At 43.4% G+C, this 26,171-nt stretch overlaps 1 protein-coding gene across 1 annotated transcript in view; it reads left to right on the forward strand.

Moving 5' to 3' along the window:
- Nucleotides 1–14,318, forward strand: part of LOC126998279 (uncharacterized) — a 49,896-nt gene extending 35,578 nt beyond the window's left edge. The window contains exons 2-3 of the mRNA XM_050859750.1: nt 12,503–12,704; nt 12,851–14,318. Coding sequence (XP_050715707.1) covers nt 12,503–12,704; nt 12,851–13,386 — 738 coding nt within the window. The 3' untranslated portion in view covers nt 13,387–14,318. The remainder of the gene's footprint in view (nt 1–12,502; nt 12,705–12,850) is intronic.
- The last annotated feature ends 11,853 nt before the right edge of the window (nt 14,319–26,171 follow it).

Consider the following 26,171-nt stretch of genomic DNA (forward strand, 5'->3'; position numbering starts at 1 on the left):
CTTCCTTCCTTCCTTCCTTCCTTCCTTCCTTTCCTTCCTTAATTCCTTCTTTCTTTGATTCCTTCTTTCCTTGCTTCATCGCTACCTTCCTTCCTTCCTATTCCCCCCTTTCTTTTCTTGCTTTTTCCCTTCTTTGCTTGTATTCCTTCCTTCTTTCCTTCCTTCCTTCCGTCCTTCCGTCCTTCCTTCATCGCTTGCTTAATACCTTCCTTCCTATTCCCCCCTTCTTTCCTTGCTTCTTCCCTTCTTTGCTTGTGTTCCTTCCTTCCTTCCTTCCTTCCTTCCTTCCTTCCTTGCTTCCTTCTTTCCTTGCTTCTTTCTTTCTTTGCTTAATACCTCCCTCCCATTTTCCTCGCTTCTTTCCTTCCTTCTTTACTTCTTTGCTTGTGTTCCTTCCTTCCTTCCTTCCTTCCCTCCTTCCTTCCTTTCTTGCTTATGTCTCCCGCGAACTGTTTTTCAACGCGTTAAGGACGAGAGGGCAAAACACGGAAACGATCTCTTAACTTCGCTAATGTTGCAGATGCTGTTAGAAGTTCAGAGGCGGCTGTTGCGAGTCTTTTGTCCTCTCCTTTAAAACGTAAATAAAGAGCTATGGTGTTGCGTTCAGATTTATGTTTTCTCATATTTTGTTTTATATTGTTTTTTTTAACTTATTTATTTTCTATTTTTTTATAGATATTTTTAGATTATTTCTTTGTAGATTTTGTTTCATGTTTTTTTGTTTTATTTTTGTTTACCTCTCTTTTTTACATTTTTTTATATATTCCTGTTTTTCTGCTTCCTTTTTTTAATTTATCATTTTTTTTACACTCAATTTTCGGAGATTCGGATTTTACAATTTTTTTTCTATATTCCTGTTTTTCTGTTCCTTTTTTTTGTTTTGTTTTTCAATTTTATCACTTTTTTCATATTTCAGAGATTCGGATTTTTAAATATTTTGTTACATATATTTTTTTTGTTTTTTGTTTTCCTGTCTCATTTTTTTCATATTTATTTTCCTCCGTTTATGATTCTCTGTCCTCCTTTCCTTTTTTCTTTCCTTCTTTCTCATTATTATTCCTTTCATTAATTTTTGTTTCTTTATGTTATTATTTCACATCCTTTCTGTATCTTTCCTTTCCTTCCCTTTTCTCCCCTCTTCTCTCTCTCTCTCTCTCTCTCTCTCTCTCTCTCTCTCTCTCTCTCTCTCTCTCTCTCTCTCTCTCTCTCTAAAATCGTATTATCTTAGTCGTCTTTCTTATACGCTTTTAAAGACCCACCTTATCTCCTTTTTATACATTTTTCTCTCCCCTTTTCCTCCTCTTTTTCCTCTCCTTTCCTCATTGTCCTCCTCCACCCTTTGTACGCCATCCTCACCTTTATTATCATATTTTCTTCCCTCCTTTTATTTTTTCTTCCCTTCCTTTTTTCTCTTCCTTTTTTTTCTCATTTTTAATTCTCCTCCGATACCTTCTTTTGTTAATTAATTTCCGCACCCTTCTAATTATTCACTCGTCTCCTCCTCCTCCTCCTCCTCCTCCTCCTTACATGTATCTTTACCTGCTCATTTCGCTCTTCCGTACCTTTCCGATTTTTCCGTTCTCACTTCCTTCCCCTCCTCCTCCTCCTCCTCCTCTTCTATTCATATTCTTCCCGCAAACCTCTCAAAAGGGCGCCTCGTATTAGGGTAAAAACATGTTTGCGTGAAGAGCGAGGTGAAGAGGGTTGGTTGCTCCATAGAGAGAGAGAGAGAGAGAGAGAGAGAGAGAGAGAGAGAGAGAGAGAGAGAGAGAGAGAGAGAGAGAGAGAGAGAGAGAGAGAGAGAGAGAGAGAGAGAGAGAGAGAGAGAGAGAGAGAGAGAGAGAGAGAGAGAGAGAGAGAGAGAGAGAGAGAGAGAGAGAGAGAGAGAGAGAGAGAGAGAGAGAGAGAGAGAGAGAGAGAGAGAGAGGATGATCAACAGGCTTTCTCAAAATAGATCCACTGAAAATGCAAATGGTGCCGGCATGCAAATACACACACACACACACACACACACACACACACACACACACACACACACACACACACACACACACACACACACGTACGAAATTGCAGTTAAAAATCATATCAGGTTCTCAGGCTTCTTTTCCTTCCTTCCTTCCTTCCTTTTTCTGATTCCTCCTCTTCTCTCCCTTCCCTCTCCTCCCACGCTGGTTTCCTCCCCTCCCTTCCCTCCTTCCTTCCCTCCCCTCCTCCCCCTCCTCCCCTCCCTCCCTCCAGGTAGCTGTGGCATCGTAATTACTGGGTTGAAAACGAAATAATTAGGTGATGCAATTATCGACTCGACACAGGTAATTTAATGCAATCTCCCCTCCTCAGTAAGTTTTATATTTTTGTAATTACGTCACGCATTCGAGGAAGATTTTTATTTCAATTGATTCTTAATGGGATGATATTGTCGAGGGAATGAGTTGTTGACGGTGTTGTTGTTGTTGGTGGTGTTGTTGTTGTTGGTGTTGGTTGTGGTGGTGGTGGTGGTAGTGGTGGTTGTTGTTGTTGTTGTTGTTGTTGTTGTTGTTGTTGTTGTTGTTTAGGAAGTTGTTCTGCTCATTGTAAGGAGAAGCTTGGAAATGAAAGATGTTTAATGATTTATAGAATACAGGATTAAAAGGAATGCAGCGCTGAACAAAATAACTACTGAATGGAAACTACTGAAAAAGCGTTCGAGTATAGGAAGGAAGAAATACACAGGAAGTAAGACCAATTCTCTAGGCATTGTTTAAATAATATGAAGGAGGAATTAGGGAGGAAGGAAAGCTTTTTCAAACTGTTCAAGTAAGATATGTAAGATGATATTCATAGAAAGGAAGACTATCTGAGCTTGCATGTCATGTACTGGAGGAAATGCAGACGAAGGAAAACTTAGATATGAAGGAGGAATTAGAGATGAAGGAAGGCTTTTTCAGACGGTTCAAGTAAGATATGTAAGATGATATTAAGAGAAAGGAAGACTATCTGAGCTTGGAGGAAATACAGACGAAGGAAGACTTAGATATGAAGGAGGAATTAGAGAGGAAGGAAGGCTTTTTCAAACTATTCAAGCATGATATGTAAGATGATATTAAGAGAAAGGAAGACTATCTGAGCTTGGAGGAAATACAGACGAAAGAAGACTTAGAAATTGTTTAAATCATAGGAACGAGGAAATACTGAGAAAGACTGTTTGAAATCATTAAAACCACAGGAAACAAAGAGAAACGAAAGAAGACTAAAATTATTGAAGTCATATATAAGAGGAAACACAGATGAAAGAAGTTTGAAATGATTTAAATCACAGGAAGGAAAAAAAAAAAACATAAAAAGAAAGGCTGTTTGTGATTGCTCGCGTGGGCGTGACGTGGGTGATTATATCCTCAGGTAATGAAAACCGCCTTCACACCTGCGTCTTTCCTCACTCTTATACAATATTGAATCCTTACTCCCTCGGGCCGCCGATTCTGCTTCTCTCTTTCAAACTTTATCTCTCTCTCATTCTTCCACGGACGCCACTTTAAAAGTTTATATTGTCTAAGGTCACGAGATCTACTTCCTTGAATGTACGATTTCTGAATACCTGATCGTATTACCCTAGATGTCTCTCTTAAGGTAGATCAAATATGTTTTTAAAGACCCACCTTATCTTCTTTTTATATACTTTTCCTCCCCTTTCCTTCCTTTTTTCCTCTCCTTTCCTCATTTCTCTCCTCCACCCTTTGTACGCCATCCTCCACCATTTTATTGTTTTTGTGTATGGGATCGGATTCTCTATTGGTATGTGTTTTTTGTTGTAGCATCGGATTCCATATGGTCTTTCTGCCTAAGGGTTTGGAATCTTCTCTGTTTATACTCTTGCTTATAATCTCTCTGTGTGCCATTCCTAAAATGTGGCTCTTTGGGATCTGTTTACGTATAAGCGTTGAGTTTTCTTATCTGCAAAGCTTTAACGAATTCCTTTAACTTTATCTTTTCTTTACCTCTCTTTTCTGTGTGTTCCTTTTTTTCCCTTATATATACATTTAAGAAAAGGTCGGATAAGTTCATGGTGGAAGTGGTTGGGAGTTGGTATGCTGCCCTGACCTCTATTCCAAAGGCCCAGGTTTGATTCCCGGCACTCACTGCTCCACATCTCGAGAATAAGTGGAGCTGGGTTTACGTGAGCTGCCTTGTATAAGCTTTCCGGCCTCTCCCAGACTCCTTATTTCCACTCAAATTATTAAACTTCAGAGCCTTAGTACATCCATTCCAAAGGCTCTCGCGGAGGTTATCAGGATATCCATGGGTGATTTCCTGAGCCTGGCGGTGGTTTTGCAAGTCTTCCGCGCTATGAACGGGAAAAAACACTCATGCCAACCCGACGTAGCTCTTCCCTGGCCTTAAGAAAATATCCGTAACAAGAACCAGAAGCTTTTGATAACACCAGTCTTATGTTCTTATGCTACCACTCTTTTGTGTTAAGGTATAAGATCTACCTCTTTATCGAAATCCCCTTCCCCGCCTCTCAGTACAATGCGGCGAGAAGAAGAGAATCAGAAAGCTCCTTAGTCGTCTTATTCCTCGGTGGCGGCGGGCGTATGAGGAGGCGGATGGGTGTCTGGCGTGGAGAATGGGTTCCGAGTGGTGGGTTTTGATCCTCTCTAGAGATAATCATTGGGAGTCAGCCGGCGAGTCACCCAGTCAGTTAGTCAGCCCACCAGTTAGTCAGTCAGTCCGCCAGTTAGTCAGATAATATCCTTTACCTGACTGATCCTTACGTCATTTATATTTCAATAGGTGGTGTATGCCTTTGTGCTATTCTCTGTCTGTCTGTCTGTCTGTCTGTCTGTCTCACCTTGACTTTCCGTTTTGGATTATATCTCCCCACGTTATGGCAATGCTCTCTCTCTCTCTCTCTCTCTCTCTCTCTCTCTCTCCTTATCTTTATCTTCCTCTTACCTCTTTCATTCCTCCTCTTCCTCCTCTCATCTCTCTCTCTTACGTCCTCGCTTCTCTCTTCTCTTTCACCTCTTTCATCCTCCTCCTCCTTCTATTCCTCGTCATTTTCCTCACCCTTCTCTCACTTCCCTTTCCTTCATCCTCATCCTCCTCTTCTCTCCTTTCCCTTGATCCTCCTCCTCCTCCTCCTCTCCTCCCTTCTCTTCTCCTTCCTTTTCATCTCTCTTCCCGCTATCATTCCACTTCTCGTGTTTCTCCCCTCATCGTTATTCCTCTTTCATTTCTCTCCCCTCTCTTCCTCCTCCTCTTTCATCCCTCCTCTCCTTACCTTTCTTAATACCCCTCATCTCCCCTATCCTCTTCTGTATCTCTCTTCCACCCTCTTCATCTCTCCTTCCACCGCCCCTCCTCTTCTAACTTTGGTAAATACCCTTCACCCTTACTTCCTCCTTCATTCTTTTGTCTACTCCCCCGTTTCATCATCATCATCATCATCATCATCATCATCATCATCATCATCATCATCATCATCATCATCACGTTGCCCTTTACTAATTCACTGTGGGACAAAGAACTTTCCCAACGATCTCCTCCTTGCCTCCATCTTTGTATACGTCTATTCCGGCAAAGGTTCTAATTTCCGCCTTGATTTCTATAGTGTCTTGGTTTCCACTCTTATTTTGGTGACGGAGATGAGCACCGAGGCCACGCCCAGCTATAATGTATGCCCTAAACTTTACACTGAACTCTGAACTAACTTACCTCGTTCCATTCAAGTGTTTCAGAGAGCGAATTCTGCAAGTGTTCTCAGCCTTCTTTGATTTTGTTTTCATGCTTCTGTTGTTCTGTATAGTTTTTTCCACCTCGTTCATACTCTCCATTTATATTAGTTTAGTTCTGCCCCGTCCCCGCCACAAGCCTCCTCTGTAAGCCTCGCCAAGCCCCGAGTTTGTGTTCTTAGTTAAGCCTCACGCCAACCTCTTTATTATAACCTTGTCTCCTTCCCCTTCTATGCACCTTCCCCTCCCTTGGCCCCTTTCCCTCCCCTTCTTCCCTTTCCACTACCTCTACTTCCCCGCTTGTCCCTTTTTCGTCTCTTCCTCTCCCCGTGTCCCCCTCTCCTTCTCCTCCTTTCCCCTCCTTCCCCTTTTCCTCCCCTTCCCGTCCCCTTCCCTTCTCCTCTCCATTCTCTTCTCCTCCCATGTTCCCTTTCCCTCTTTCCTTCTCCTCTCCCCTCCTCCCTCTTTTCCCTCCCCCTCCTGTTCCCTCCCGTCCCTTCTTGTCTTCCCTTCCCGTACCTTGTGTCTTCCCGTCTCGTCTTAAGCAGCAAGTCTCCACACCTGAGGATCCATTCTCTCTCTCTCTCTCTCTCTCTCTCTCTCTCTCTCTCTCTCTCTCTCTCTCTCTCTCTCTCTCTCTCTCTCTCTCTCTCTCTCTCTCTCTCTCTCTCTCTCTCTGACCATAGTTCCTTCCTCCTCTTCCTTTCCCTTTCTCCTCCTACGTTTCCTTAATCCTAATTCCATATCCTTTCTCCCCCTTTTCCTTCTTCTCTTTAGTCCTAGTCCTTTCTTCCTCTTCCACTTGCTTCTCGTCTCCCTCTTTCCTTCCTCTCCGCAATCCTCTTCCTTCTTCCTTCCTTTCCTCCAACACTCTCCTCCAATACTCTCCTCTTCCTCTCACCTTCTTCCCCTTCGTACTCGCTCCTCCCTCCTCCCCTTCTTCCCTGTCAGCCAGTTCTTGCTAAATCCCACCACCATCATCCTCACCACCATCACCATCTTCACCACCACCACCACCACCACCACCACCACCTCCACCTTCTTACCTTACCTGTGTATCTCACCTGAGGCCTAATCTTCCTCTTTAGATCCTTCCATCTTCTGAGAAGCACCTGCTGCCTCCACCTCCTCCTCCTCCTTCTTCCTAGTCTTCCTCTTCCTCTTCTCTTTCTTCCTCCTCCTCATATCTAGACTTTTAGGAAGCCTTTGGTGAGGTACCGCACGAACGTCTCCTTAAAAATCTACAGTCGCTGGGTACAAGACAATCTGCCTGCGTGGATAAGAGATTGGCTTACCGGAAGAAAACACCGGGTCTGGGGGCACTATCAGAAATGACCTGCAACATGTAAATATTTGTTAGTTACTCAGTGAAACAGCTAACGCTATGCTCGGGCTTATCGCGAACTTAGAAGGTAAGACGTCGGAAGCTATGTTATTTTTGTATCTGTTGGTAAGACCTCTCAGCTACGCAGGTATCGGCAGGAGTTATTTCTCGAACATAGTCATCCGCAACTGGAGCAACCTTCCTGCAAAAGTAGTTAATATAAAGACCTTCAAACACTGCTCTGATCGTCACTTTGTTGCGTCAGAAATTAAATGAACGTCCCCGCCCGTACGTACAAAAGTGCTTTAATCTGTTCCGCGGGTCAGTGAAGCGACTAACGATTTAACCAGATCACTAAAGCTGGCAGCCTCGTAATGACACACCAGCGTTTCCGTTGCCTGCTCTTCCATGCTTCCAAGTTTTCCTCCTCCTGCAGTACTTAGCGTGTTGTCTCTCCGTGCATCACCGGCCCGGGGCGAAAGGGCAGGTGAGGGTCAGGCGAGGGAAAGGAAGCTCATCAACTCTACTTTTGATCAGTGAAAAATGTCTGAGCGCCAAACCGGTTAATTAATTTACGGGAGCGATGAGCCGAGGGGAGGAGGGGAGGCGAGGAGGGGTGAAGGGAAGGAGGATAATGAAGGGGAGTTGAAGGGTGATGAGGGGAGGAAAGAGAGGGAGAATTTATTAAGGGTTGAGGGACGAAGCGGAAAAGTGCGTGAGGGGAAGTTGGAGGAGAGGAATACTGAAAGGGAAATTGTTGACCAATGCAAGAAAGGGAATTTTATATATTAGTGTGTTCTGAAGGAAGGGTGATCAGTTAGACGTTGATTAAATGACATTAGAGTGAAGAGATAGACCAAAATTATGAGGGCGAGGATGAGGAACGTATAAAATAAAGACAAAAAATGAGACTGACAGACGGACAAACAGAATAGCAAAGATAAAAAGATGGGAGATAAAAATGAAGATGTTGAAAATATGAAATAATGACAAGAGAGAGAAACAAACAGACAGACAGACAGACAGACAGACAGACATGAAAAAGATGGGAGATGAAGATGAAGATATGAAAGGTATAAAATAATGACCAGAGAGAGAAACAGACAGACAGACACACACAGACAGACAGACAGACATAAAAAAAGATGGGAGATGAAGATGAAGATGTGAAAGGTATAAAATGATAACCAGAGAGAGAAACAGACAGACAGACACACACAGACAGACAGACAGACAGACAGAGATGAAAAGCCCGAAGATGAAGGTGATGACAGACACAGAAAAAAAGCTTTAAATTAAGATCTGAAGTCAGGATGAAGGTGGTGAAGGCTATCTAATCCTCCTCCTTCCTTCTTTTTCAAATCTCCTACTTCTTCCTTATAAGTTACTCCGCGAAGAGGGTTCAGAAGGAGGATTAAGTCTTTATTTTAGATCAAAGAAGATGCCGAGGGTACAGGAAAAAAGAGGAGGAGGAGGAGGAGAAGGAGGAGGAGGAGGAGGAGGAAGATGTTAAAGGGAATTGAATTGGTTCTCAGGTGATTTTGATAATTAAAGTGGAAGTCGTGATGTTACCTGGAGGTGTGTGTGTGCGTGCGTGTGCGTGTGCGTGTGCGTGTGTGTGTGTGTGTGTGTGTGTGTGTGTGTGTGTGTAGTAACGTGAATAACATTGTTTGAAACTGTCGGAATAGTTTACAGATTCTTACGAGAGAGAGAGAGAGAGAGAGAGAGAGAGAGAGAGAGAGAGAGAGAGAGAGAGAGAGAGAGAGAGAGAGAGAGAGAGAGAGAGAGAGAGAGAGAGAGAGAGAGAGAGAGAGAGAGAGAGCGTTCTATCTTCCTTCTTTCTTTCATATTGTGTTGCATAAAATATTTTCCTCCTCCATTTTACGCTCTATTTGCACTTTCTTGTATCTCAATTTCGTTCTCATCTTTCACGTTCTCTCTTATTTTCTTCCTCTTTTCGATTCTTCCTCCACTTACTCTTTTCTCCTCCTTTTATCCTCTTTCTCCTCCACTTATCATATTCCGCAGCATCCTTCTTCTCCTCTTACTTTTCTCATATTTTTTTCTTCGTGTTTTTGATTTCTCCTTTTTCATTTACTCTTTCCTCCTTTTATCCTCTTTCTCCTCCTCTTATCTTATCTTATCTTTTCCACGACCTCTTCTTCTCTTACTTTTCTCATGTTATCTTCTTCCTCTTCCAGTTACTCTTTCCTCCTCCTTTTATCCTCTTTTCCTCCTCTTTTCATCTTCCTCTCATCTTTTTCACGCCCTCTTCTTCTCTCCTTACTACACTTTCAGTCTCTCTTCATCTTTCTTTTAATCTATTTGGTCCTCATCTTTTCCTTCTTTTCCTTCTCCTTTTCCTTGACCTTTTCCTCCTCCTCCTCTTCGTCTGACCTCTTGTCCCTGCTTTTGCTCCAGCCTCCCCTCCTCCTCCTCCTCCTCTTTCTCTTCTTGCTGTTTCTCTCCCTCCTTCTTCTTCTCCTCTTCGTTTTCTTTTTTATTACTGATTATGTATGAAATTTTGTTATTATAGAGGTAGTTTATTATTGTTATTATTATTATCATCACTATTATTATTATTATTATTATTATTATTATTATTATTATTATTATTATTATTATTATTATTATTATTATTATTATTATTATTATTATTATTATTATTATTATTATTGTTGGTGTTGGTGGTGTTGGTGGTGGTGATGGTGGTGATGTTGTTGTTGTTGTTGTTGGTGGTGGTGGTGGTGATGTTGGTGGTGGTGTTCCCCTTGTGGTGATATTAAAAACTAATCATGGGGTGAGGGAAGGGGTCACATCCCCCCTTACATAAGAGAGTAGCACCTGCTGTATCGTCTGGTTTGTGTCTGTCTGTACGTGTCTGTTACCCGGGTCCGTCTGCGTGTGTGTGTGTGTGTGTGTGTGTGTGTGTGTGTGTATGTACCTCTGAAGCTATGTATATGTGTGTGTGTACCTGTGTAGCTGTGTGTATGAGACTTGGGTCCGTCTGTGTGAGTGCGTGTGGGAAGAAAAGGATTTGGTGAGGGAACAGAGAAGGATGATGAGAGGAAAGAGGAGGAGGAGGAGGAGGGCCATGGAAGAGGAGGGATGTAAGAAAAAAACCCAGAAGAAAAAAGAAGTAAAAGAAACATGTGGGGGTCTTTGTACCTCTGTATGTCTGTGTGTCCCCGTGTCTGTCTGTCTGTACCTGTATGTCTATGTCTACCCTTCCTGTGTTTGTGTCTGTCTGTGTAAGTCGTTGTTATTTCTTATTTCTAGTTTCATTTTTACAGAAGTGTGTCAAGGTCGTTCTGTTTCATCTTCTCAAACTATTTTATTATATTTTTCCTTAAGACTGCATGCATGTTTTTGGCACGCTCGTCGTCTTCCGGTAATAAATTCCACTGATCTATCGCTCGGTCTGGAAAGCTGCATTTTATCACGTTTTTCTTTTAACTATTTCTTATTTTGATGTATTTTTTGTTATTGTATTTTTTTATTTTTCGTATTGTTTGTATTTTTGTATTTTATTTTGTATATCTATTTCATGTATATTTCGTAGTTCTCATGTGTGTCTATTCGTCTATGTGTGTGTCTATTAGTGATGCTGTTCGAACATTCCTCATTCGTCAACTTTTTTTCTTATTTATAAAGCTCATGGCGTTTAAAGAATCACCCATATTATTCTAGTTAAGGAGAGACCGTGAAAAAAAAAATACTCACAAATATAATAAAGTTACTCCTCCGATCTCAGGTGATACGTTTTCTCCCCAATCACGGATCAAGCCCATTTTCCTTTGTCACACCGAAGCCACATTTTCTCTCGCCGACTCTCCTTCTCTCTCGCGGGGGACACAAATATAACTTTAATAACTCGTTGGCGGAGAAGACGAAGAAAATCAGTAGCAAGGGAGGACTGACTTATTCTCCTGAGCACCGGTGAAACAATAGCAAGCCCGCCAAATACCGCTGAACTGATGAGGAAAAGCAGCCCATCCGTCTCCTCCCTCGCTTACCACCAAAGCCCCGATGATTGCCTTAGTATCGGCTTCATCATCCCCTGCCTCCTCCTCCTCCTCCTCCTCCTTCTGGTATTCTTCTTCTTCGTCCTCCTTCTACTCCTGGTCTTCTTCTTCTTCCTCCTGCTCCTCCATTTGGTCTTCCTCTTCGTTCTGTTTTTTCTTCATTCTCCTTTTCTTCATTCTGGTTTTCTCTTTCTTCTTCCTCCTCCTCCTCCTGCTGGTGTTCTTCTTCATCCTCCTCCTCTTGGTCTTCGTTTTCTTCCTCCTGTTCCTTCTCCACCTTCTCCTCCTCCTCCTCTTCAGACCGTTCAGACTCCCACGTTCCGTTTTCTTTTAGTCTCCTACGTTTGGGTTCACTCTGGTCTCTGTCAATCATGGTGGTGGTGGTGGTGGTTACATTCGTTTTCCTAGTAATTACTGGAAGCTCAGGTACATCCCTTCCCCCTCTCTCATACACACACACACACACACACACACACACACACACACTTGTCACTATCGCCCATAAGTATTGATTCCTCGGACACGTCTTTCTCCCTCAAGGCTGGAAGAGAGAGAGAGAGAGAGAGAGAGAGAGAGAGAGAGAGAGAGAGAGAGAGAGAGAGAGAGAGAGAGAGAGAGAGAGAGAGAGAGAGAGAGAGAGAGAGAGAGAGAGAGAGTATTATAAAGTCAATATTTGGCAGAAAGTGTTCAATAATGAGGAACGGCGTGTCTGAAGAGGATTTATGTCGCTGGAGAAAGCACGAGAGGAGGAGGAGGGGGAGGAGGAGGAGGAAGAGGAGGAGGAGGAGAAGGAGGAGGAAGAGGAGGAGGAGGAGGAGGAGGAGTCTGGGGTCATAGATTAGTCCTCTTGTAATATTAGTCTTTAGAATTAGGTTACATATTTTTTTTTCTATTCGTACCGTCGATTTTTACTCACTGTTCTTGTTCTTTTATTCTCTCTCTCTCTCTCTCTCTCTCTCTCTCTCTCTCTCTCTCTCTCTCTCTCTCTTCTGTTACGCCTGTTGCTTTTACTCTACTATTTTTTATTTTATTTTGCGGTCGTTTGTTTGTTATTGTTTTGTTTTGAGACTGATTGGCGGGCTGGTTTAATGGGTGGATTACTTCTACTACTCGTAAAAAAGAAATAACAAAAAAGTCTGGCGTTCTGAATAGCTAGTTATCTGACTGGACTGACCGACTTATTGACTGAACTGACTGACTGACTGGGCTGATTACTTGACTGAGCATCTGAATGGACTGACTCACCAAATGTCTGAACTGATGATTGACTGACTGACTGACCGACTGACCTATCTGGCTGACTGTCTACCTGAGTGACTGACTAATTAAGTGATAGTAAGCCTGAGTGAGTGGTGCGGGGCTGCATCCCTGCCTGCCTGTCTTCCTCCCTTCCCGCCTGACTGACGCACCCTTCACGGCCCTCACCGCCCCTTCGCCCGCAGGTCTCGTCGAGGTACCGCCATCTCAAGAGCGAGTGGGATGCCGGGGGAGCGCTGGACGAGGAAGCCGAGCAGTCCACTGAGGCTGCCAAACATGTGGTGCTGGAGAGGAAGGAGGCCGAGGCGCCGCGCAGGGCCAGCGGCGACGGGGTGAAGGAGAGGCAGCTGCACCCGAGCGAGTGTGAAACCAGGAGATCCCCGTCAGGTGAGTTGTTGGGTGCGGGTGTGGGGGGATGTGGGTGTGGGGACTGGTTGGGGTGGTGTAGTGTGGGGTGTTATATAAGCGCTACAATGGACAGGGGCTCGGGCTTCGTATGCACTGTCTTCACCTCTCCTTTCTCCCTCCCACAGACCCGCTGCGCCCCATCAAGCTGAAGATGATCCCTCGCAACGTGACGATGGGGCGCGGGGCCACCCTGCCCCTAGGTGGCTCCGTCAACACCGCCCGCTCGCCCTCCGTGCCTTGCGCCCCACTGCCCGCTGCCTCCCGCCCCACGCACACCGCCGTCATCCACTCCGGGGGCGGCCACACTCTCATCCGTGGCACCCCCGCCTTCCAGCAGCCGCCCACGTCCTTCGCCTCCATGGCCCTGCGGTACGGGCGGCGGTGCAGCTCCCCACAGACGCCGCAGCTGACCGGCTGTGCCCCGTGCACCGCGGCGCCGCGCTCCGCCCAGACCTCTCCATCGGGGCCCAGGTCGCCGCGCCTCACCTCCAGCAGCAGTGACCCCTGGAGCGCCCTCATCAGCAAGAACCACCGCGCGCAGAGTGTGGGCGGCACCATCCCGCCGGGGGAGATGGACTGGCTGCCCGCCCCCTCCCCCTGCTCCAGGAAGAGTTCATGGTCGTCGGTGTCCACGGACAACGACTCGGTGCCCTGCTGGTGAGTACCCAAACCCTTGTGTTGTTGTGCACGCTCCTGTTACTTTCTATACTCTCATTTCTCACCCAAAGCCACGTGACCGCCGAGCTGGGCCGAGACTTACGGTGAGACTCCCCTTGTTCCATGTAATCCCACAGCGCTTGTTTGTACCACGGCTCCCTTGCGTCTCCCTTATGGCCGTGGCGAGCGCTGTTGCGGCGCCCTTTACGCCCTCGGTGGCGGCCCATTGGTATCCAGGCAGCCGAGGCGAGCCGCGGCGACCTGTTAAATTCCCTTGCGGCGGTGACGAGACGCGGCGCCAACGAGGCCTATCTGACATTTATGTGTTCACGTCCCTCACGCCAAATGCGTTGCCTCGATATTCATCTATTTTTCATTTCCGAGGTTTGGCGGCGTGGATTGAGTTTCCGAGAAGGTTGTCGAAAATAATCCCACCAGACCTTTTCTTCCCCTCACCGACGCCGCCGACGCCGCCGCCGCGTCCCCGCCCGCCTATTACATAATTCCAGAGAAAAATTCGCCTTTACCTGTCCCGCCGCGGCCCAGTGGTGTCTTTCTTCAGGTGACCACGACGGAGGCTGCGGCGGAGGAGGAAGAAATGGTGAAGGAAGAGGAGACGGACGAGGAGGAGGGAGGAGGGCCATATACGAGAAGGGATGGAAGAAGAAAAAAAAGAAAAGAAAAAGAAGAAAAAAAAAGAAATGGAAAAAGAACCATAAAAACATCTATTACAAAAACGGATGAAAATGAAAATACCTAAAACAGAGGAAGGAAAAGATGAAAAGAGAAGAACAAAAAAAGAACAAGAACAAGAACAAGAACAAAAAGCAAGAACAAGAAGAAAACGTACAATCAGAAAAAAAAAACCCCAGGAAGTAGACCAAAAAGGAAGAAGGGAACGAAAAAATAAAAATACTGAACCTCGGGGAGAAGACCTTGACTCCCCAAAAAACACCACCACCACCGCCACCACCACCACCACCACCAAAAGTACCTCCTCTCGTCATCTTTAGTACGAGAGGTCTGAGTGAAAGGAAGGGAAAGAGGAGAGGAGGACAAGGAGGAGGAGGAGGAGTAGAGAGTGGGGGGGGAAGGGGGTTATTCTCCCTTCTATCTGCTGCGTCTCATTGAAAAGTGGCGACGATCTATGAATTTTAATTAGCAATGGCGGTCATAGGAAGGGTCGGATTGGAAATGGAGGATGGGAGGAAGGAGGAAGGAGGGAGGGAAGGACTGGTGATGAGGTGGAAAGGGGAAGAGGAAAGTGACAGAGAGAAGGAGGGAAAAAAAAGATGTAGAAGATGAAAACAGATGATATTAAGGGACAGAGGGAGAGGCGGAGAGCAGGGAGATTATGTAAGCTGTTGAAGGGGATAAGGGAGGGAGAACAAGAGGATGAGGAGTCTAAGGAGGCGTAGAAAGGAAGGAGAGCAACAAGTGGGTGAAGGAAGCAAGGATAAAAGAGAAAGGGGGATAAAAAAGAACTAAGAGGGACATAGAAAGGATTGTTAAAAGAGCAAGACTAAGGTAAGAGCAGGTAAACGAAGGAAATAAGGAAAAAGAAAGAGAAAGAAGCGTAAGAAAGAACCAGTAACGAGGATGCGTAAAAAAGATAGAAGATAGACGGAGGAAAAAAAAAGTAGATGAAGATAGAAGGGAGAAAGGAAGGATAGGAAAGTAAGAAGCAGGTTAAAAAAAGTTAGGAAAAGAGAGAGAGAGAGAGAGAGAGAGAGAGAGAGAGAGAGAGAGAGAGAGAGAGAGAGAGAGAGAGAGAGAGAGAGAGAGAGAGAGAGAGAGAGAGAGAGAGAGAGAGAGAGAGAGAGAGAGAGAAACTAAGAGAGAACAAAAAAAATAAGGAAGAAAGTAAAGGAAAGAAGTAGACAAGGAAAAAAGTAGATAACGATAGAAAGGAGAAAGGAGAGCAAGGAAAGTAAGAAGTAGGTTAAAGAAAATAAGGAAGAGAGAGAGAGAGAAACCTAAAAGGGATGAAAAAAAAGACGAAGGAAGAAAATAAAGGAAAGAAATTGACGAGGAAAAAAGTAGATGAAGATAGAAAGGAAAAAGAAGAACAGCGAGAGAAAGGGAAGTAAGGAGCACGTGAAGAAAGAAAAGGAATAGAGAGAAATAAAATAAAAAAGAGGAAAAACTAAACATGGAGACAGAAAAAAAGGAGATAGACGGATTAAAAAAAAATAGACAGATATACAAAAGAAAAAAAAAAAAAGGACAGTGCGGTTAAAGAAATAAAGGGTGAAGCAACCAAACTAAAGGGCAGGGAGAGGTAGGGTGACGAGGGTGAGTGTGACCTCTTCCTCCTCCTCCTCCTCCTCCTCCTCCTCCTCACGGTTGGGTAGCTTAAGGGGGCAGAGACGACCTGGGTAGACATAAACCGATAAGGAGGAAGTGGAACAGAAGAAGGAGAGGCGAAGAGCGATGGTTTTATGAGGAGGAGGAGGAGGAGGAGGAGGAGGAGGAGAGGGTGAACTAGATGAAAGATGGTTTTACGAGGAAGACGAGGAGGAGGAGGAGGAGAAGGAGGAGAAGGAAAACTAAAACAACACAAAAATAACGAGTTGAATAAATTATTGAGAAAAGAAAGAAGGAGAAGGAAAAAAAGATAAAAGGAGAAGAATAATGATGAAGAGAAGGTGGAGCGGAGGAGGAGGAGGAGGAGGAGAAGGAAAACTAAAACAACACAAAAATGATGACTAGAATAAATTATTGAGAAAAGAAAGGAGAAGGAAAAAATGATATTAGGAAAAGTATAAAGTTAACGAGAAGAATAATGATGAAGAGATGGTGAAGCAGAAAGATGAAGAGGAGGAGGAGGAGGAAGAGGAGGAGGAAGAGGAGGAGGAGGGGAAGGAGGAGGAGGAGGAGGTGTACGCTTCTGATGATAATGAGTGGGCAGGAAACATTGAACATGGATGAGCAGGTTGGATGAAGACTTCGGCCCATGACGAGGTTATCCACGTCAGTGATCTAATCTGTTCTTCAGGTGATCCAATGCGACGAGGAGGAGAAGGAGGAGGAGAAGAGAAGAGAAGTGAAGTGAAGTGAAGTGAAGTGAAGTGAGGAGAGGAGAGGAGAGGAGGTGGCTGGTCGTAAAACAGAATGAAGAGAAGTAGGAGAAGGAAGAGGAGGAGAAGAAAGATAATGAGGAGAATGTTGTTAGGGTTAGAGAAGGAAGAGGAGGAGAAGAAAGGAGAGGATAGGAGAGAAAAAAAGAGGAGAGGGAAAAGAAAAAGGAGAAGAGAAAGGAGAGGAAAGAGAAAGCGAAACAAGATGATGCTGGTCTGGGAAGAGGAAGAAGATGAGGACAAGAGGAGAGAAGATGACAAGAAAGGAGAGGAAGGAAAAAAATGAGATGAAAGACAATTTGAAACAGGAGGATACTGGAACGATAAGAGAAAGAGGAGGAGGAAGAAGAAGAAAGAGGAGAAGAGGAGAAAAGATGATAGGCGTGAAAAGCGAAGAGGAAAAGAGAGGAGATGAAAAAGAGACAGAAGGAAGCTTGTCTGGTAAAAAAGGAAGTCGAGTAGGAGGGAGAGAAAGAGGAAGAAAGAGGAAGAAGAGAACCAAGAGGAAGTATGTATTGTCGCCCTTCATCAACGCCTTAATAAGCTAATAATCATCAACCTTTCCACCTTCACCTGTCGCGCCTTGATGATGATCCGTTCCCTGATTACCTGAGCGTGGCGACGAGCTAGCGTTGACCTTCACTAACAACCCCCCCCCCCCCCCCACTCCTCCTCCTCCTCCTCCCTTTGACCTCCTCCCTCCTTTGGCTGCTTGAAGGTAGGGAACTCGTGTGGAAAGGAGTGAAAGAGGATTAATAAGAGGAGCAAGAAGGAGCGAAAGACGTGGAGACTGAAGGGAAAAGGAGGTGGAAAAAGTGAGACAGGTAAGATAGATAGATAGATAGATAGGAGTGAAGGAGGGAAAGAAGATTAATAAGAGAGGATAAGCAAGAGAAAGACGTGAAGACAAGGGAAAAGGAGGTGGAAAATGTGGGACAGGTAAGATAGATAGATAGATAGATAGACAGGAGGAGGAGAAGTGAAGGAGTGAAAAATGAGTGATAAGAGAGAAATAAAGAGAAGTGAATGAAGAAGAGACTGAAGAGAAAAGGAAGTGGAAAGAGTGAAACTGGATAGATAGAAAGATAGATGGATAGATAGACAGTAACAAATTTGAGTGACTAACGATAGGAAAAAAGGAAGGAAGGAAGAAAGGAAGGAGAAACAAAAGAAAGAAAAAAGTAGGAAAGAAAATAACGAAGGAAGGAAAAGAGAGAAAAGAGGAAGGAAGGAAGAAAGGAAGGAAAGAAAAAGGAAAAAAAAAGGATATGAAAAACAGATGAAAGAAGATAGATAGATAGAGACAGATAGATCGATTATAAAGGAGACAGAGAAAGAGAAAGAAAGAGAGGGAGAATGACTAACTAAAGAAACAAAACACGCATGGGTAAGAAAACACCCTGTTAGTGAAATCCAGGTCAATTACACGACTTTGTTTGGAGAGGAAAACAAAACAAAACACTCGTAAAAGAACCTGACATATTTACTAAACCAACATCCTGGGGCTTTTAAATTTTTCCTCGGTGGTTGTGTTGCGGGAGAGGAAGGAAGAAGAGACAGACAGACAGATGGACAGACAGGCAAGTTGAGAGGAGAGAGACAAAATGAACTATCAATACTGAAGCCGCTGTGATGGGTCTGCGCTGAGGAAGAGAGAGAAGAGAGGGAGAGAGAGCAACGCTGGGAACATTTTACTGATATTGCTGTCTAGTGTTGGAGTGATTTTAGAGCACTGTGATATTAAAGGACGGAAAGAGGGATGGAATGAAGGATGCAGGAAAGAGTTGCAGGAGTTCATTAATGCGGAGGACAGTGTGGGAAGGAGTGTTGAAGTTTGAAGGAGGGTTTTTAATTTTTTATATGATACGTTTTACTGTCGATCTCTGCGTTGGATAGACACGGAGAAAGGAAAGAAGGAAGGAAGGAAGGAAGGAAGGAAGGAAGGAAGGAAGGAGGGAAGGAAGGAAAGAAGGAAGGAAGGAAAGAGGGAAGGTGGGAATGAAGGAAGGGAGGGAGGGAGGAAGGAAAGAAAGAAAGAAAGACAGACAGAAAGGAAAAATAAACAAATAAAGAAAGAGAAAAAGAAAGAAAGATTGGAAGAAAGGAAGGAAGGAAGGAAGGGAAGAGAGAACAGAGGAATCAAGGAAGAAAGGAAGGAGAAAAAGAAGAAAGAAAAAAAGTAGGAAAGAAAGGAAGAAAGGAAGAGAAAGAGAGAACAGAGGAACGAAGGAAGGGAAGAAGGAAGAAAGGTAAAGGAATGAAAGAAGGAATGATATACTATTGTAGACGACTCAAGTCAGGAAGAAATTACGGAATGTAGAGACGTTCCTGAGAGATTGACAGGTAAATCAGCGCAACTGTTAAGCACTAATAGGAGTACCTGCGAGGGAAGGGGAAAGGTACGGCAGAGTGGTGTCCCCTACAGATGATACTAGAAAACTTTAAAGCTGGAACGTTACTTAGAACAGAAGGAAGAACTGATGCAATGGAGGGTTAGTTTAGCAGTAGAGTTTGTAAAGGTAAAGATAAAGGTGAGCAGAGATAGGAAAGCAGGTAGAAATTTAATACAGGTTTTTGTCTGAGGAGGAGGTGAAGGAAGGAAGGAAGGAAGAAAAATGTAGGGAATGTAGAGAATGTAGAGAAAGAAAAGGTAAAACAGGGAAGTCACTATATAGAGTTTTTTGTCTAGGGAGAAGAAGAAAGGAAGGAAAAAGAGATAAAGAGATAGTATAGCATGGGGACGATTTACAGTTTTTTTTTTTTTTGTCTGTTATTACTTAGAACTCAAGAACTTTTGCCATGCGATCTTTATGTAGAGGAAGAGAAGGCAAAAGAGGAGCACATATTATATTTTTCTTCTCTATTTTTTACTCCGAATTGCCATGAGAAGTTTGTGGACTGGAAAAGAGAAGAAAACAATAAGGCAATTTTCTATAATTTTCGTCTGTTTTTGTGATGGTTCGACACAGCAAGGAAGGAAGGAAGAAAGGAGGCGCTATGCAGTAAGAAGTTTGTGTAGAGGAGAAAAAAAAACAAAACAAGGATGACATTTTTGATAATCTTTTTGTCTATTTTTGGAGGAATGGTTTGGTATAGCAAGGAAGGAAGGAAGGAAGGAAGGAAGGAAGGAAGGAAGGAGGGAGGAAAGCGCTATGCAATGAGAAGTTCGTGTAGTGAAAGAAAAACAAAACAAAACAGGAAGACTTTTTTTGATATTTTTTTTGTCTATTTTTGGAGGGATGGTTCGGTACGGCAAGGAAGGAAGGAAGGAAGGAAGGAAGGAGAAAGGAGGAAGGAAAGCGCTATGCAGTGGATGAAAACCAAATCAGGAGGAAATTCTTGATATTTCTTTTTGTCTATTTTTGGGGGGGATGGTTCGGCACGGCAAGGAAGGAAGGAGAGGCAGAAGGAAGGAGGTAGGGAGGAAGGCCAACACTGTGTTATTGAGGCCAGCGTGGGAGGGTTGGCGATCGAGGCAGGAAGGTCTTTTATTACTGCGCGAGAACATTGCTGTGATGGACTGCAACGGAGCCGAGAATCAGGGAAGAGAGAGAGAGAGAGAGAGGAATGTTGTGTCGTGTTATTGAGGGCCGGAGGAAGACCTAGTGCGAAGGAAGGGGTGACGAAGGAGTAAGTTTATGGGTGTATCGATCTTTCTGTGATGGATCGACGCAGACAAACAACCGAAGAAGTGACAGATGTTGTATTGGAATGTGTACGTAGAGGAATAGCGGAAGGAACGATGAGAGAATAAGACAGTTTATGGGTGTCTCGATCTTTCTGTGATGGATCGACACGTATAAACAACCGAAGAAGTAACAGATGTTGTATTGGAAGCTGTAAGTAGAGCAATAGAAGAAGGGACGATGAAGTGGATAGATAGTTTGTGGGTGTTTGTAAGTTTCTGAGTGACACAGCTAAACAAATTAGAAAAGAGAGATTGCTAAATTGGAAAAGTGTATATAGAGGAAGGGATAATGATGTTGAAAGATAGTCGATAGGTATTTCTAGCTTTTTGGCATGATACAGATAAACTAAAACAGATAAACTAAAAATGGAATGAAGGCTGCTGTATTGGAAAGGCGTATATAGATGAAATAATGAAGTAAAAAATTTCCACGCGTATTTTTTGTTGTTGTTAATGTAATGGCTTGTTAGGGTGGAAGAACGGAGGAGGGAAAAAATGAAGGAATATCGCATCATTGTTTGGGAATGAAAGAAAACTGTGAGAGGTTTATATAGAAAAAAAAAAGAATTGTGAGGTTGAACATTCCTTCCTTATATCGACCTTTATCTTGTCCTTGAGCCCTGCACGTTCATCTGGTCAGCTGTTGCATGTCACTTGGCGCTAATCGATATGTTTTTTCGATCATCTAATTGTCTGTGTGATTGAAATAGCGTTGGAAATCGACCCTCTCATCTGGCCACTCAGTTCTCTTTTCTTTTGTGGGAGCAGCGCTTGGTGGGCATTTTTTTTTGTTTTTTTGTCGATATGGTTTTTCGATCACCTAATTGTCTGTGTGATTGAAATAGCGTTGGAAATCGAGCCTCTCATCTGGCCACTCAGTTCTCTTTTCTTTTGTGGGAACAGCGCTAAGTGTGCATTTTTTTTGGTCACTTTTGTTGCCCTTGAGCTGTTTCCGTTGCAGTAAGAAATGTGAGTTATTCAATATTCGATGTAATGTATGTATCCCATCCTCTGCAAATCAGCGTTCCATTTCTCTAGTTTTCACCTTTTTGTATCAATCATTGTATCACCGACCCGCTATTCCTTTACACAACATTCGCTCTCGCTGCAGCCTCTGAGATGTCGTAGGCGTATTTTCCTAGAACTGCTCGAAATAGAATTCTCTGCCGTTTGAAATATGCAGTGCGGAGAATATTAACACCTCCAAGTGGAAAGCCATTCTATATTAGTGTCCTTAAATAAGTCACATCCAACCGAGTGTCAATTAATTTTATGATGAATTGTTTCTCTATTGTGTGATCCACTTAGCCAGATCTTTGGTATTTGTTATAATGGTCTATCCTCTACTTAATCCTCTTTATCGTTAATTATCTCCGTCTTAAGTATTTCGTGGAATTACAGACTAATTAACTTGTAGCATCTGTAGTCTTCCTGGGTCACTTGTTTCACCGTGTTTAATAATAACGATACTACTACTACCACTACTACTACTACTACTACTACTACTACTACTATTACTACTGATACTGATAATAATAATAGTAAAAATGATGCCAGGGGAAGGATTTTTATATCACGTTTCTTTTCTGTCTGACGCAAGAACTCGAAGTCGAAAAGGAGCAGCAAAAGGGATATAAAAAGAAGCTTGAAAAGGGAGGAAAATATTCGTGGAAAGAGATACTGTTGTGATACTCGGGTACGGCTCTCTAGTGGTATTAGAGAGAGAGAGAGAGAGAGAGAGAGAGAGAGAGAGAGAGAGAGAGAGAGAGAGAGAGAGAGAGAGAGAGAGAGAGAAGAGAAGAGAAGAGAAGAGAAGAGAAGAAAAGACATATAGATAGATAGATAGAGAGAGAGAAAAAAAAAAGAGAAAGAAATTAGAAAGAAAGAAAGAAAAGAAGGAAAAAAGGAAAGAAGGAAGGAAGAAAGGAAGGAAGAAGGGAAGAAAGAAAAAAGAACGAAAGAAAAGAGAGAGAGAGAGAGAGAGAGAGAGAGAGAGAGAGAGAGAGAGAGAGAGAGAGAGAGAGAGAGAGAGAGAGAGAGAGAGAGAGAGAGAGAGAAGAGAAGAGAAGAGAAGAGAAGGAAAGAAAGAAAGAAAAGACAAATATAGATAGATAGATAGAGAAAAAAAAGAGAAAGAAAATAGAAAGAAAGAAAGAAAGAAAAGAAGGAAGAGAGGAAAGAAGGAAGGAAGGAAGGAGGGATGAAAAAAGAAAGAACGGGAGAAAAGAGAGAGAGAGAGAGAGTATTGATATTAAGGTCAGCTGGCAGGAAACGTGGTAATGCTCGGCCAGCCTCTTGACCTCCTCCTCCTCCTCCTCCTCCTCCTCCTCCTCCTCCTCCTCCTCCAGGCTACTACAGCTTGTATTATTCTGTCCTTTTTTTTTCTTTGTTGCTGTCTTCCTCCTTTCATTATTTTCCTTCTATTCCTTTCTCTGTGGCTCTTGATTTTCCTTTTTTTTTTTTTGTTGTTGTTGTTGCTGCTGTATATCCTGTTTCCTCGTCTTTTCATCATCCTTTTTTATTAATCTCCTTTTATTTCTATTCTTTAATTTCTTTGGTTATTTCTCCTTTTAACTCTTCTCTTAGTTCGTATTTTATTTCCTTTTTATATCTCTTCTTTCATTTCTGCTTTACTCTTTGTTTTATTGTGTTCTGTGTTCTTCGATATCCTCTCTGATTTATTATATTATTTCTTCTTTGGTTTGTTCTTTGCTTCGTTCTGTTCTTTGTGCGTATATTGATTTCTTCTTTGATTTCTTCTTTGATTTCTTCTTCTTCCTCTTCCTTTTCACCTCCTCCATCACACAGCAGACCACCCAGCACCTGCTCCTCGTTTAATCATTCTGTTGTTTTTTCTTTGATTTCTTCCTTCATTTCTTTTTCCCCTTCCTCCTCCTCTTCCTCTTCCTCCTCAACCTCACAACAAGCCACCCAGCACCTGCTCCTCGACTAATCATTCTGTTCTTCGTTCTTTGATTTCTCCCTTCATTTCTTTTCTTCTTCCTCTTCCCCCTCAACCTCACAACAAGCCACCCAGCACCTGCTCCTCGTCTAATCATTCTGTAGTTTGCTCTTTCATATCTTCCTTCATTTCTTTTTCCTCTTCCTCTTCCTCTTCCTCCTCCACCACACAACAAGCCACCCAGCACCTGCTCCTCGTCTAATCATCCGCGGCATTAAAACCAAATTACAAATAACTTCGCACACAACTCCGCTTCGAAGTTCGTGAGAGAGAGGCTTAAAAGGAATCCGGGAGGGGAATCGAACACCAAAGAGTCGACTCCGCTTCCGCGCGCCGCCGGTCAAGGTCTCGTTTGAACCTGTCAGAGAGTGAGTGAGTGAGGGAGGGAGAGAGTGTGTGAGTGAGTGATTGTGAGTGAGTGAGTGAATGAGTGAGTGAGTGAGTGAGTGAGTGGTCTTGAAGGTGCAGTGCTGGTGTAAAAAAATCGAAAGAGAGAGAGAGAGAGAGAGAGAGAGAGAGAGAGAGAGAGAGAGAGAGATTTGAAATAATATTCTTTCCTCTTGCAAGATGAAAACCTCGAGGAAAAACACTCCACTTTTAATTTAGATTTATTAAGCTTGCGAAATTAATTATATTGCGATACATCAACCGCAGAAGAGGAGGAGGAGGAGGAGGAGGAGGAGGCAGAAGAAGAAGAAGAAGAAGACGGGGAAGAAGAAAATGAGGAGAAACGGAAAATATCAGAAATGCACACACACACACACACACACACACACACACACACACACACACATCCAGAGAGAGAGAGAGAGAGAGAGAGAGAGAGAGAGAGAGAGAGAGAGAGAGAGAGAGAAAATCCCTTCCCACGCACAGGTAAACTCAATCCCTCAAACGTTAATACAATGTTTCTCTTAATCAATCTTCCTCCTTCTCCTCCTCCTTTCCTCCTCCTCCTCCTCCTCCTCCTCCTCCTCCTCCTCTCCTCCTCCTCCTAATCACCATCATCATCTTCTTAATCCTTTTCGCTTACCTTCGAATCCAATTTACTTTCTTACTTTTGCCAACTTTACCTGTCCCTCCTCCCTACCTTATCTCCCCTAATTAGTGGCAGGTAGACGTGTTATCCTAAGTCGCAGGTGTTCTGGTCTTCCATAAAGATATAGTTACCTGCAGGAAGCTGATTAATGGGCCGACTTAGGTTGTGGTGTAATCGGTGTGTGTGTGTGTGTGTGTGTGGGTGGGTGGGGTGGGGTGGGGGGGGGGAATTTAGACATCTTTTTTTCATGTTTTTGTTCCTTTTTGTTTTTTTTCTATTGTTTGCCTGTCTGTTTGTTGTCAATCTCTGTCCGTCTGCCTGCCTGTCTGTCTGTCTGTCTGTATGTTTATCTGCTTCTCTCTCTCTCTCTCTCTCTCTCTCTCTCTCTCTCTCTCTCTCTCTCTCTCTCAGGTGACGTAAGCAGGTCATGTTTGGTGTGGGGATTAAGGAGAGAGAGAGAGCGTCCTAGAGTGTGTGTGTGTGTGTGTGTGTATGTGTGTGTGTGTGTGTGTGTGCGTGTGCGTGTGCTCAGTAAACCCTTCTTCTCAGTCAGTAGTGTTCTGCTTGGAGAGATCAGGAATCGTATCTGAACCAATGATAAAAAAGAATTGAATACCATCCTTCTATTCTTGATTCCATTGTTTCCCTTCTAATTGTCGTGTGTGTGCGTGTGTGTGTGCTTTCACTCTTAATGTGGTGATGTTTGGGATCCGTAACAATGAAGGTCTTTTAATACACTTGTGGCTCTCGTTGGCCCTTGAACTGACTCCTTTGCTGTAAAAAAGAAACAGCTTGTCTGGTGTATTGTTAGAGAGAACGTAATACAAAAAGATTATCGTGTTTATCGCCTTATTCGTTTTAATTATACTGTTCTTTTCATTCTTTAATCTCTCTATCTTCCTTCATTTCTTTCCTTTCCTTACTGTTTTCATTCATCCCTATTTATTAAGAATATGATAAAAAAAGAAACGTAGATTTTTGTTTTGTTTTTATTCGTTTTTCTTACATTTCTTTTCATTCCTTAATCCATCTCTCTCTTCCTTCCTTTCTCTTCCCTTCTTTTTTATTTCCATTCAGCCCTATTCATATTCACTCATTTCCTATGTATCTTCCATTCCTATTTATCTTACACTCCTATTTATATGAACTCTATTAAAAAATTTTATTACAGCTACGGAGACAGTTCAAGGGTGTAATTAAAAAAAAAAAAAAAAAAAAGCCCGCTACTCGCTGCTCCTAAAGTAAAACAAAAGAGGTGGCCGAAAGGAAGATCAAATACAGGAGGAGAGGTGTCCTGATACCCTCCTCTTGAAAGAGTTCAATTTCTGGAGGAAATACAGATGAAGGAAGATTGTTCTAGAGTTTACCAGCGTGATGAAGATGCTGGTTAACTATTATCATCATTTGGACAGTATAGGGATGAGCATGAGTAGAAAGTCGAGTGCAGCAGGGGGGGGAGGCATGCAGTTAGCAAGTTCAGAAGAGCAGTCAGCGTGGAAATATCGATAGAAGATAGAAAGAGAGGCAACATTGCGGCGGAATTTAAGAGGTAGAAGACTATCAGTATGAGGAGGAGAGCTGATGAGACGAAGAGCCTTAGCCTCCACTCTGTCCAGAAGAGCTGTGTGAGTGGAGCCCCCCCACACATGCCTACTCCTTTTACGAGGACAAGACAAGGCCCCCTGACACAGCAACTGTGCTGGAGAGGGTACAGAACGCCCAGCCTCGAGGAAGCTGATTTAGTAAGAGATGAGATATGAAGTTTCAGTTGAGATTTTGAGTTAAGGATAGACCGAGGATGTTTAGTGTTGAGGAAGGTGATTCTGGGTGTTATCAAAGAATAGGGATAGTTGTTTGGAAGATTGTGTCAGTGGATAGGTGGAGAAACTGTGTTTTTTTGAAGGACACCAGGTTCTTCTTTCCTTCCAATTGTTTCCAATAATAGTATCTAGGCTAAGCGTTCTGCAGCCTCCAGCCTTGAGTCGTTAAGTTCTATTATCATCCTTCCAGCGGTGTTTATATC

This window comes from Eriocheir sinensis, chromosome 13 (assembly GCF_024679095.1).
Source record: "Eriocheir sinensis breed Jianghai 21 chromosome 13, ASM2467909v1, whole genome shotgun sequence".
Classification (NCBI taxonomy): Eukaryota; Metazoa; Arthropoda; class Malacostraca; order Decapoda; family Varunidae; genus Eriocheir; species Eriocheir sinensis.